Below are 12,736 nucleotides of genomic sequence, written 5' to 3' on the forward strand. Positions count from 1 at the left end.
CATAGTTGTCATCACAAGATCAAATAATTACCACTGCTTACAAGTTCATTTGTTGCTGCTTTAGAGCTTTAAATGGAATAAGTATAGGTAGGATCAGCATCCGAATTGAAACTCCCTGAAGTCGGACTCTGTGTATTAGGTAACCAGTTCAGTCATTTCATTCAAAGGCGGTTGATCATATACAAGTTGAGGGTTTTGTTTTGTTTTGTTGAGAATTCCAAGCGTTTCATTCAAAACCAGACCTCACTACACCTACAAGCTGAAGATACTTGTTCCAACAATCTTTTTTGACTTGGATTAAAGGATTTAGGTCAAATGTTAGCATTTAACAGAACTTAATGGAGCAGCCACAGTTTGACTATAATCCCCTTATGGGATTTAAGCAGAGCCATGGATTGGGTTTTGGAATGTGCTTTATCATTGAACCTGGCTGGCCCTGAAAGCTCTTGTTTGTATCTTGGTGAGAACCAAAGTAGCACTTGGCAGGTTGAGGTTTTGAGTGTCCTTATCCCAAAGTCTTCCTTCTTAGTCATACTCTTCCCCTGTCTGGGTCAATTTAAAGAAGTGGAGACAATAGCTTTCTCCCAGCCAGGACTGCCTTTCCCAAGGTATGGGTGATCTGAGGACTGTTAGCATGAGAATTTTTGTGCACTTGTTAAAAATATAGGTTCCCAATCCCCCAAGGTAGGTCTACAGGATTAGAATTTGAGGAGGGGACGTTTTTTAAATTGGCAGGATTACAGGGGTTTTTGAATTCTTTTAGTCTTCTAAAGTCAATTTTATTACGATAGTATTTACATACAGTAAGTAGATACACATCCAAATGGAGCCATCAGAATCACAGTCAAAACAGATTTTTATCACTCCTTTCCCTGGGGAGCCCCTCCCTCCATTGCTGCCCTAGGTAACCACTCTCTGCTTCCTGTCACTATAGCAGGGTTTTGTCTTTTAGACTCAGGCTTCCTGCCTTTTGTCTGACTGCTTTAACTCAATGAAACGTCTGTGCGACTCCTCCGTGCTGTCAGGCACATCAGTAGTTGCTCTCCAGTTTGTTCCTGACTAGTGTTCCTTCTGATGGACCCACCATGGTTTGCTTATCCGTCCACATCTTGACGGCTCTTCGGATGTTTCCAGTTTGGGGCTGTTATGAATAAAACAGTGTTGAATTTTTGTCTTACGTGTATTTGTGTGAAAGAATTTTTTTTTTTTTTTTTTTTTTTTTTTTTTTTTTTTTTTTTTTTGAGACAGAGTCTGGCTCTGTTGCCCAGGCTGGAGTACAGTCGTGTAGTCTCAGTTCACTGCAACCTCTACCTCCAGAGCTCAAGCCATCCTCCCACCTTAGTCTCCTAAATAGCTGGGACTGCAGGCGTGCATCACCATGCCTGGCTAATTTTTCTACATTTTGGTAGAGATGGCATTTTGTCATGTTGCCCAGGCTGGTCTTGAATTCCTGGGCTCAAGCGAGCCGCCTGCCTTAGCATCCCAAAGTGCTAGGATTACAGGTGTGATCCACTGTGCCTGGCCCAGAAATCTGCATTTTAAATAAGGCTTCCCAAGTGAGTCTTAAGCACATGAGCCACTGATTCTTATTCTGGCTGTTTCTCTCTCTAGTATTCCTTTTGGAGAACTGTAGGTTTTTATGTCTAGAGCAAATGATGGATTTGCTATGGATTTATATTTCTGGTGTAGTATTTATTCAGTGCCATCCACTTGGAGTAAATGTAAATTTCATTAGCATTTACCGAGCATCTATCTTTCCCCTTTACCCTTGTGTACTTCCTTGTAAAGAGCATCTGTCTGTTCTGTCGTAAGAGCTGGGAATATAAAGATGAATTTTATTTTTTATTTTTTGTAGAGTCAGAGTCTCGCTATGTTGCCCAGGATGGTCTTGAACTCTTGGCCTCAAACAATTCTCTCACCTAGGCCTCCCAAAGCGTTGGGATTATAGGCATGAGTCACTGTGCCCAGCCTTAAAGATGAATTTTACATCGGGGTATTCTACTTTTTGGGAAGACTCTTAGTGGTAATTCATTCAGCCATTGGAGGCTTTGTATGTTATATGCTGATCATGAAAGGACAGGTTTTTCTTAGTATTTGGTGGCTCTTTTAAGAAACACACAAAATGTTGGTATTTAACTCCAGGAATAGCTCAGCCCTAAAAACTTTGGTGCCATCACATTTCTCCTTCAGATGGCTCTGCTAAGCCACAGTGAGAGGGGTGACTCTGTTTCCTGGACAGGGAAAAATGGTCAGATAAAATGAAGTTCAAAAGAAATCATTACCGGCTGAATAGCTGATGAAACAAATACTGATTGAAAGCTGTTGTCATTTGTGCATGATTCTTAGTGGCTGGAGAGCTAGTGATTCATTTCTCAGGGAATTGAAAGATCTGTTAAAGATCCAAATATTTTATTTTACTTTTCTACTTCCACATAATAGAATTTTCTAGATTACTGATTTTTTTTTCTCTGTCAGGTTTGCATTTATTTCGAGGTGACTTTTTTTTTTTTTTGAGATTGTAGTGATTTTCTGCTTGCTTATTTTACTTTTCTACTTCCACATAATAGAATTGTCCAGATTGCTGATTTTTTTCCTCTGTCAGGTTTACATTTATTTCGAGGTGCCTTTTTTCTTTTTGAGACTCTAGTGATTTCCTGCTTGCTCTAAGGTAGTGATTTTTAACTTCGGCTGCAGGGAGCTTTAAAAAATCTAGATGTCAAATGTAATTTGTAGAACCTTGGCTTTTCTCCACTGTCTTCCGAAACCCAGAGTTATTTTAGAACTTTAAACATGAGGACATTATTCCACACTGCTGTATCCTGAGCTCACAACAGAAAGGACTGAATTTCTTTGTTTGTATTACATTGTAAAGGGGGTAGATGCTGTAAGGGGAACCCACCTTTCCCCTGAACTTGTGTCTGAGCAGTAAGGAAGAACTGGTGGTAATGTGGACATCACGAGACTCTTAGGGGAGAAAGTGGACCCATCTTTTGTTGTTAAGCTAGTTTGGAAAATATAGAGGAGTTAAAAGAGGAAAATAAGTCATTTGTGTTTCTATCACCTAACATTTTGGTGTGTGTACACATGGCCACATACTATACACATGCACAGTGGGTGAATGCTGTACCTACTATCTTTTTCATTGTATATGCTGCCTTTAATTCTTTTTACTTATGAAAGAACTTTTTTTTCACTCAAGGAAAGTAGTATCTTCTACCATTCTTTTTATTTTTGTTATTTTTATTGTGATAAGAACATTTAACATGAGATCTGCCTTATTAACGACTCCTCCCGCTCCAATCCCGGAGTCTATCACCCAGGCTGGAGTGCAGTGACTGCAACCTCCACCTCCTGGATTCATGCGTTTCTTCTGCCTCAGCCTTCCAAGTAGCTGGGATCACAGGCATGCTTCACCACACCTGGCTAATTTTTTAATTTTTAGTAGTGATGGGGTTTCGCCATGTTGGCCAAGCTGATCTCGAACTCCTGACCTGAAGTGATCCTCCCGCCTCGGCCTCCCAAAGTGCTAGGATTACAGGGGTGAGCTTCTTTGCCTGGCCAACAACTTTTTAAGTGTATAATGTGGTTTTTGTTTTCTTTTATTTCTGGCTAATTTTTAAGTTTTAATTTTTTCTAGTGTTAGAATCTTACTATGTTGCCTAGGCTGAACTTGAACTCTTGGCCTCAAGCAATTCTCCCACTCTTAGCCTCTCAAAGTGCTAAAATTATAGGCATGCGTGAGCCACCACGCCCGACTGTAGCATTGTTAATTATAAGCACAGTTTGGTCCAGCAGATCTCTAGAATTTGCTCATGTTGTGTAACTGAAACTTTTGCTTTTTTTGGAGACAGAGTCTTGCTTGTTGCCCAGGCTGGAGTGTAGTGGTGCCATCTTGGCTTACGGCAACCTCTGCCTCATGGGTTTAAGTGATTCTTATGCCTCAGCCTCCCAAGTAGTTGGGATTACAGGTGTGTGCCACCATGCCGAACTAATTTTTGTATTTTTAGTAGAGACGGGGTTTCATCATGTTGTTCAAGCTGGTCTTGAACTCCCGATCTCAGGCTATCTGCCTGCTGTGGTTTCCCGAAGTGCCGGGATTACAAGTGTGAGCCACCGTACCTGGCAACCTAAAACTTTTAACTGTTGAATAGCAGTTCTCCATTGACCTCTTCCCCAAGTCCCTGGCATTCACCATCCTACTCTGCTTCTGCATTTGACTATTTTAGATGCCTCACATAAGTGGAATAATGCAGTATTTGTGCTTCTGTGGCTAGCTTGTTTCACTTCATGGAAAGATGTTCACCCTGTGTTATGTAAAAAGCAAGTTGAAAAATAGCACAGACATAACAGGGTGAACGTATTTCCATGTCACTAAGTATTTCTGTGCGTTCTTAACAATGTTCAAATGTAGACCTTAAATGTGCACCTCCCAGGCACAAGTGATTCACCTCAGCCTCCCGAGTAGCTGAGACCACAGGCACACACCACCACACCCAGTTAATGTTTTGTATTTTTGGTAGAGACAGGGTTTTGCCTTGCTACCCAGGCTGGTCTCGACCTCCGGAGCTGAGGTAATCCACCTGCCTCGGCCTCCCAAAAGTGTTAGGATTAGAGGCATGAGCCACCACGCCCAGCCCTTGCTTATTATTCTAGAGGGATTTTTAGCAAGCTCCCCTGACCCCTTGGGGGGCTATTAATGGATTTTTATTAAATCCGTATAGATTATTAATTAGAAATGAATATTCTTACAGTACCTTTTCTATCGAAGAGTATCATCTGTTTCTCTGATTACTCAAATCTTTATGTCCCTCAGTAGTATTTTATAGTTTTCTTCTTGAAGGTCACACATATTTTTATTACATTTATTAAATATATAACATTGTTTTTGCTGTGGTGAGCAGGATTCCTTCATCCTGTTGTTGTCAGGCATGGGCGAACGTTTCTGTAAATGTCTTCGGTTTTAGGGGCCAGGTGATCTCGGTCACATGTTCTTCTTTGCTGTTGTCCACAATCCTTTAAATACATAAAAACAAAAACAGGCCAGGTGGTGGCTAGCCAGCTTCTGATACAGATGCTTGTCGCTGGCATTTGGGAAATGTTTGATTCAATCACATAGAAAGAGGCTTGCTTGTGTGTGTTGTAACTCGCTATCTAATTGTAGATTCTCTGAGGTGGTTTTTTTTTTTTTTTTTTTTTTTTTTTTTTTGCTGCTCCAGTCAACCAAAGGGACACTTTATTGAGGCTCCAGGGCCATGGGGCCTGGGCAGGAGGCTGCCCTTCAAGGAAGGTAGAGGCTTATTTGTCCTTCTTCTCGGGGCGCAGGTTGTTGGTGTGGCCACACTGCTTCTTGCATGGGGGTTGACAGCATGGGGGTGCAGGCAAGCATAGCGCTTGGGGCGGATCATCTTGTGGCAGCTGTATTTCTGGGCAAGCTGGCGGAGGGAAGGCTCAATAATGGCACCTCACAGGTGCAGCACCAGGTGCAGGGTGGACTGTTTCTGGATGTTGCAGTCTGAGAGAGCGTGGCCATCTTCCAGCTGTTTACCAGCAAGGATCAGACGCTGCTGGTCAGGTGGGATACCCTCCTTGTCTTGAATTTTGGCTTCGACATTCTCAATGGTGTCAATGGACTCGACCTCAAGGGTGATGGTCTTGCCTGTGAGGGTCCTCACAAAGATCTACATCTCTGCATCTGCCACACGACCGCTGCCACATGACCACCGCCACCAACCAACTCAGCCACCTCACTCTCCCTGAGGTTTTTCATATCTTTTGCTATAGTTATAACTTGGACTTTTCCAATACCTCCTTCATCCTTCTCCGTTGGCGTCCATCAACCATTGACGGTGGTGACGTTGACACCCCTGACTTGTTTCTGACGTCAGTGTGTCTGCTGTGTCACAGATAGTTTTGATGTAGTAAGATTATTAAAGAGAACCACTCTTACGTTATACCACATGCCTTTAAAAAAACATCATTTGTCAATCCACAGACTTTGGATAACCTTTAATATACGTGCTAAGTTCAGCACCAGGGGTGGAGGTTAAGACGGTGAGGCTGTGATATGATACTGTTTGTTTCCCACAGCTGTCTGGCTGGGCAGACAGACATATGTGATCTTGCTTTATTACAATCATCTTTTAAAATTTTACTTTAATATTTTTTTTGTACAGATGGAGTCTTCCTATGTTGCCCAGGTTGGTCTCAAAGTCCTGACCTCAAGCAGTCCTTCTGCCTGGGCCTCCCAAAATGTTAGGATTACAGATGTGAGCCATCACACTTGGCCCTCCGCATGGTCCTCTGACACCATGATGAGGTGGTAATCAGAGGAAGTATTGATGGGAGTCACCCAGTGAGAAGGGGTGAGGTGAAGGAGGCTCGTTTTGAAGGGATGGCATGAGCAGAGTCCTGAGAGATAGGAGAGGTCTGTGAGTGACCACAGTAGGGGCTACGAGGGACTGGTAAAGAGGGCCCGGATAGGCCCATAGTCATCTCTTGTGAAGGAATTTGGGTGTCACTCTAAATTAGGAAGCCATCAAAGAGCATGGTAATTTTCTGTTGAAGCATCTTGCTACTTACCATTTGGACAGGTGTTTAGAGCCATCAAGATGGAACGAGGGGCCCGGAGCAGTGGCTCACACCTGTAATCCCAGCACTTTGGGAGGCTGAGGCAGGTGGATCACCTGAGGTCAGGAGTTTGAAACCAGCCTGACCAACATGGAGAAACCCCATATCTACTAAAAATACAAAATTAGCAGGTATGGTGGCACATGCCTGTAATCCCAGCTACTCAGGAGGCTGAGGCAGCGTAATTGCTTGAACCCAGGAGGTGAAGGTTGTGGTGAGCTGAGATTGTGCCATTGGACTCCAGCCTGGGCAACAATAGCAAAACTCCATCTCAAAAAATAAAAATAAAAAAGGTGAAATGAGGGCCAGGCTCGGTGGCTCATGCTTGTAATCTCTGCACTTTGGGAGGCTGAGGCAGGAGACTGCTTGAGCTTAGGAGTTCAAGACCAGCCTGGGCAACATTGTGAAACCTCATCTTTACAAAAACTAGCTGGGTATGGTAGTACATGCCTGTAGTCCTAGCTACTCAGGAGGCTGAGGTTGGGAGGATCGCCTGAGCCCGGGAAGTCGAGGCTGCAGTGAACTGTGATTGTGCCACTACACTCCAGCTTAAGCAACAGTGTGAGATCCTATCTCATAAAAAAAAAGATGGAATGAGAATCAGAGTTAAATGGCAATTGTGATGTTGATGAGTGACTGTGGTGACATGTGCTAGGGAGCAGCCACGCAGGTGACTAGAATTGCACAGGGTAGAGAGTTCCTAGTCCGAGGAGGGTGGATATCAGCCCTGGAAAAGGAGCTTGAAGGTGGTCCCTGCCCCTCAGTGCCCCCTCGAAAATCACAAGGAGGCCAGAAATCAGCAGCAAGTCTCACAGAGGGAGTATGTACAGGCCAGCTGGCCTTGGCTATGTTTGGCCAGGGAGAATAGCTGTAAGCTGAGCACTTAAAGGACAGTTTTATGTCTTGCTTATATAAACAGTATAAAGCAGGTTCAAATTACTGATTCAAGTTTGAATCCTGTTCTGCAGCTTATAGCTGTGTATCCTTTGCCAAGTTATTTTACTTCTCTGAAGCTCAGTTTCTACTTTTGTAGAGTTTCTTGCAAACCAAATAATACTATGCCTACTGGCCAGAAATAACTCATTTATTTAATAAGAGGTCAGAGATGTGCCTGGCACACACAGACACTTAGCAACTGGAAAACTGCAGTTCTTACTGTCATTGCCGCTACCGTCATGATTTTTCATCCCTCAGCTCCTCCTTTCCTACTGTCGTGTATTAAGTTCAAGATGGTGAGTGGATTTCCTGGTTCTCCTTCTCTCTTTTGCAAGGGGTAGGAAGAGGGGCAATGAGGGACCACAGGTTGGCACACTTTCCCCAGTGTCAGATTCCCAGGGAGATTTTGCTTCTTGTTTTTATACAGGTGTTAAATTCCATTCTTCCCTCACTTCTCCCCTCTATCTGTTGCATTTTGCTGCTGGACCTTGGCATTTATGCACACCACGCTCATCCTGTGTGGATAAACCCTCTGATCTCGGGCTGTCGCATTCTTTCCGACCTTGAGAGTGTCTGCATCATCCTTGTGCACTGGGTGTGGAATGCTCTGTCCTTTTGGGCTTTTTACGGCAGTGTTCAAGGACACATTTCTTTGTTCAGCATTCCCCCCTTCTTCCTTTTTCCCCCATGTACTGTCCCTGATGAAATGTGTTCCCCTCTTCCTGAGCCTTGCAGCCCTCTTCCCCGACACTTTTCTCAGAACATCACTGCTCTGTGCTTTCTGAGCCTCTCCTGTGCTCTTCAGGTCTAAGACTTCAGGATCGTCCAGGTACTACTCTGGAAGAGGTGAGCGAAGAGCATGGGTGGTTCCCCCACTATAACTTGTGAGTACTTGCTGGAAGGTATTCTTGTCGGATGGAACCATCCCTGTATGTTCCTAGTGCTGGGGATGGTGGGGAGGGGTTTCCTGCTGCAATGGATGTTCATGTCTGGAACACCAAGTTGAACTTACCCTAGGAGAGTAAATTTATTCTGCTTTAAAAAGTCCTGTTAGTTTCCTTAGCCAGGCGTGGTGGGTTGCACCTGTAGTCCCAGCTACTTGAGAGGCTGAGCCAAGAGGATCGCATGAGGCCAGGATTTTGAGTCCAGCCTGGGCAGCATAATGAGACCTTTTTTTCTCTTTAAGAAAAAAAATAAGTGTATTAGGTGAATGAAAAAGAAATAAAATTAAAAAAAAAAAAAGAAGAAAAAATGTCCCTTCTTTTTCCCTGAAGTTGATATAGATAAGGATGATTTGAAAGCTCTGCTGATATGCTAGATATGGGACAAAGCGCTTATGGGCCCCTTGGAATATGACTATATGGCAAGTGGCCGTGTAAAAATCTACCAGTATATCAGTATCCTCTTTGCCTGTTTTATCTTCTGAAAAAATAAACTTCTAGTGGTCTCAAGGTAGAGATCTATTGTGACTCCTTCAGGCAAATTTTATTTTTGGGTGTGTTCATGTTCACTCTGGGTTTTTTATAGATCTTGGGAAGATGATGGGTGGCAGTGGCTAAATCACAATGTAGAAGGCTGATGGATGTGGCTCCACAAACATGATGACAACTCTGGCAGCTCAAAGGTCACCCCCCAAATTCATAAACAAAAAGCAGGGATAAAATGTTTGCATCAGATACAACAAAGATTTAAAGGATTAACATCCTTATAATAAAGCTTTGTAAACATTATAGAAAATAGGCAAAGGACATAAGGGGCTAAACCACAAAAGAGGCTCTGTGCTTGCCAGCAGACATGAAAAACTCACGAATCTATGCATGGCAACATTTCTGAAAAATTACCCACTTGCACAGATTTTATATATTAAGGACTGTCAGACTTGGCAGTGTTGTAGTGATCCCTGCAGTAGAGTTTCATATCTTTCTTCAACCATAGGGTTGTGATGAATGAGTTAGGACCTGTGGGGGCTGCAACCTCTGCCTTTCGGGTTTAAGTGATTCACCTGCCTCAGCCTCCCAAGTAGCTGGGATTACAGGCATGCACCACCACGCCCAGCTAAATTTTGATTTTTAGTAGAGATGGGGTTTCACCATGTTGGCCAGGATGGTCTCAATCTGACCTTGGGATCTGCCCACCTCAGCCACCCAAAATGCGGGGGTTAGAGGCACAAGCCACCGTGCCCAGCCAGAAAATTCTTCTTATAATGACCAAACTGGAGTAAGTCCCATAGATGATCTTCTCTCTGGGCTTTACTCTCTGCTCTATGCATGTTCCTGCTCCTCCAACTGCTGAGTGTATCCCTTGGAGTACCTGATCTCATTCTTAGGTTCAACATGGCACATGTGGGATCAACATGGCACATGTGGGAGGAGGGTAGTGTCTTTAAACCAAGATTTCTCAGTCTCAGCCCTCCTGATATCTTGGTGTGGGATCTGTCCTATGCATTGTAAGATGCTCAGCAGCACCCTGGCCTCTGCCTACTAGATGTTAGTAGCTCTCCCCGAGTTGTGATGGCCAAAGACATCTCCAGACGTTGCCAGATGTCCCTTGGAGGGCAAAATTACTCTGGGTTGAGAACCACTACTTTAAATGAACATGGATAGCATGTGAATGAAAATGCAAAATGTGCATGAATATGCAAACAAGCACGACCACCCAAAGCATTTGATGTATGTACCTAGCTCTCTGTATTCCCCTCATGGAACTTCATGTTCTGGCAGCGGTTTCTTTTGTTTTCCTTTCTTGCCCTCTGATTGCTGAACTCTAAAATTAGTATAATTCTTTCTCTTCTTTATTTCTTCACATTTAATTTTCCCCCTGGCTCATCCAAAGTATTTATTGAACAAAATGTCCCATGAAGCGTTCCCTGAACAGCAAGTTCTGTACTTGTATTTCCAAACTTCTTGCAGGCCTGTTCTCACATTTGCAGGACAGCTTTGTCAAATTCTTTGTTCTTGGTGGGAAGATAATTGGTGGTAAGATCTGATGTCGCTCTAATTGGAGTACCAGGGGATGCCCTCTGCCCTTCCTACCCCTACCTGTTTACATTATCTTTTCTTTATAAAATAAATTCAGGCATACCTAGGCATGTTTTGTTGTACGTATGGCATTCCTTAGAGGGTTACTCTGTGCCTTGTCATTTTTTTTTTTTTTTTTTCTTTTGAGACAGAGTCTCACTCACTCTGTCACCCAGGCTGTAGTGCAGTGGCGCAATCTTGGCTCACTGCAACCTCTGCCTCCTGGGTTCAAGCGATTCTCCTGCCTCAGCCTCCTGAGTAGCTGGGATTACAGGTGTGCGCCACCACACCTGGCTAATTTTTGTATTTTTTTCTTTTGGTAGAGATGGGATTTCACTATGTTGGCCAGGCAGGTTTCGAACTCCTGACCTCAAGTGATCTGCCTGCCTCGGCCTCCTAAATTGCTGGCGTTACAGTCATGGCCACTGCACCCGGCCCATGCCTTCTCATTTTTGAAGCCCAGTCAAAAAGCCTCATACTTCAGTTGTTTGAAATTAGTGGAGGCTGGAAGTTCTTGAATTTTCTGCTGCTTCATTGAAACTTGGCTACGTAGAATTGTTCCAGAGCCTTCCTACGTTTGACTTTTTCTTAGGTTTTTCTCTTACCTTGGTGGATTGTGCTGTTTTTTTAGTAAACAGTGTCAGAGGCTCTGGGCATGTCTGATCCATTTTAGGTCTCCTGATATTGATTTCCCACTCCCGCCCCTTCTTGTTTTGTGCCACTTTACCTCCTTTTGGGGTGTGTTGGGAGGATTGAGTTTCTTTTTTTAGGTCTGTGTTGTCATTTGATTGCTTTTTGAATGTTTTGCCTTTTTTTTTTTTTTTTTTTTTAATGGCATTTTAGCCCACTTGAAGCACGTTTTGGTTTTTTCCTGGAATCCTGTAAGGCCATTTAATCCTAGGTTCGTTTTACCTCTCCTTTTTTTTTTTTTTCTTTTTGAGACAGAGTTTCATTCTTGTTGCCCAGACTGGAGTGCAGTGGCTCGCTGAGACCTCTGCCTGCCAGGTTCAACCAGTTCTCCTGCCTCAGCATCCTGAGTAGCTGGGATTACAGGCGCCTGTCACCATGCCCGGCTAATTTGTGCATTTTTAGGAGACACGGGGTTTCTCTATGTTGGCTAGGCTGGTCTCGAACTCCTGACCTCAGGTGATCTGCCCCCCTCAGCCTCCCAGAGTGTTGGGATTACAGGCATGAGCCACTGTGCCTGGCAGCTTCCTCTTTTCACTGGTTTTGAGTATCTTCCCCTGCTTTTAATTGGGCACATGTAGGGAATTTAGAATTATTTTAATGCCTGTCTAATCATGGTTAATTGGCTGTATCTGCATTGTCCAGTATAGTAGCCACAAACTACAAGTAGCTATTTAGATTTCGATTAAAATTGGATACGATTAAAATTCAGTTTCTCATTTTCGCTAGGCACATTTCAGGTTCTCAGTAGCCACGTGACTCTGTTGGACAGGACAGATATATGATAGCTCCCTTATTGCAGAAAGTTCTATTAGGTAATGCTGGGTTATGGGATAGAAACAATATGCATATCAAAGAAGTACCTTAGCTATTTTTTTTCTCCCTAGTACTGTGATATTTTTGATAATTCGATTTGGTGGTCCCCCTCTCTAGCAGCCAATTCAGAATCAGTGGTTGACTATTAAGTGAAGAAGGGGTAGGTGCCTGAAAACTGTAATTAGGTAAAGTATTTTTTGGATGCTTGGGTATAATGTGTAGTATGACTTTCTTTCTGTGCAAGAAACTCTGACCGCATGGCCTGTATTGTTTTTGTGCTTTGGGGTAATTTGGCTGTGCTCTTCTTTTCTAGGTGCTAAGAGATGCCATTTGCGGGCCCCATCTCTGCCTGAGAATCAGCTCCAGGCACTAGAAGAACCAGCTGATCCTGGGCTCATTGCTTGAATAAGCCTTCACTTCCAGTTGCTCTCCAACGGCTGTGCGAACTACTCGTTTGTCTTAATGATGGGTATTGGTAAGAACACCACATCCAAATCAATGGAGGCTGGAGGTTCAACGGAAGGCAAATACGAAGACGAGGCAAAGCACCCCGCTTTCTTCACTCTTCCGGTAATCGTATTCCCAGTCTTCCTTTCTTGAATCTCTTGAAAGTAGTTTCCAGATGAAATCAACATAGGATTGGCTTTAAAACT

The 12,736-nt window shown here is 43.6% G+C and overlaps 1 protein-coding gene and 1 pseudogene across 6 annotated transcripts in view; one reads left to right on the plus strand and one right to left on the minus strand.

The window, feature by feature from the left end:
• The window catches only part of SLC23A2 (solute carrier family 23 member 2), a 138,305-nt gene that overhangs the window by 48,534 nt on the left and 77,035 nt on the right, over positions 1–12,736 (plus strand). For 5 of the 6 annotated variants that reach the window (XR_004274143.1, XM_032295491.1, XM_032295492.1 and 2 more), the window contains one exon: positions 12,397–12,653. Coding sequence is in view for 5 of the 6 variants with exons in the window: in XM_032295491.1 (XP_032151382.1) it covers positions 12,546–12,653 (108 nt within the window). In the remaining variant the exon portion in view is untranslated. Of the gene's footprint in view, positions 1–7,170; positions 8,410–12,396; positions 12,654–12,736 lie in introns of those variants that run through there. The other variant, XM_032295494.1, reaches the window with a different exon arrangement.
• Positions 5,176–5,696, minus strand: LOC116562949 (annotated as a pseudogene).

This window comes from Sapajus apella, unplaced genomic scaffold (assembly GCF_009761245.1).
Source record: "Sapajus apella isolate SASKATOON/1434 unplaced genomic scaffold, GSC_monkey_1.0 scaffold33, whole genome shotgun sequence".
Lineage (NCBI taxonomy): Eukaryota > Metazoa > Chordata > Mammalia > Primates > Cebidae > Sapajus > Sapajus apella.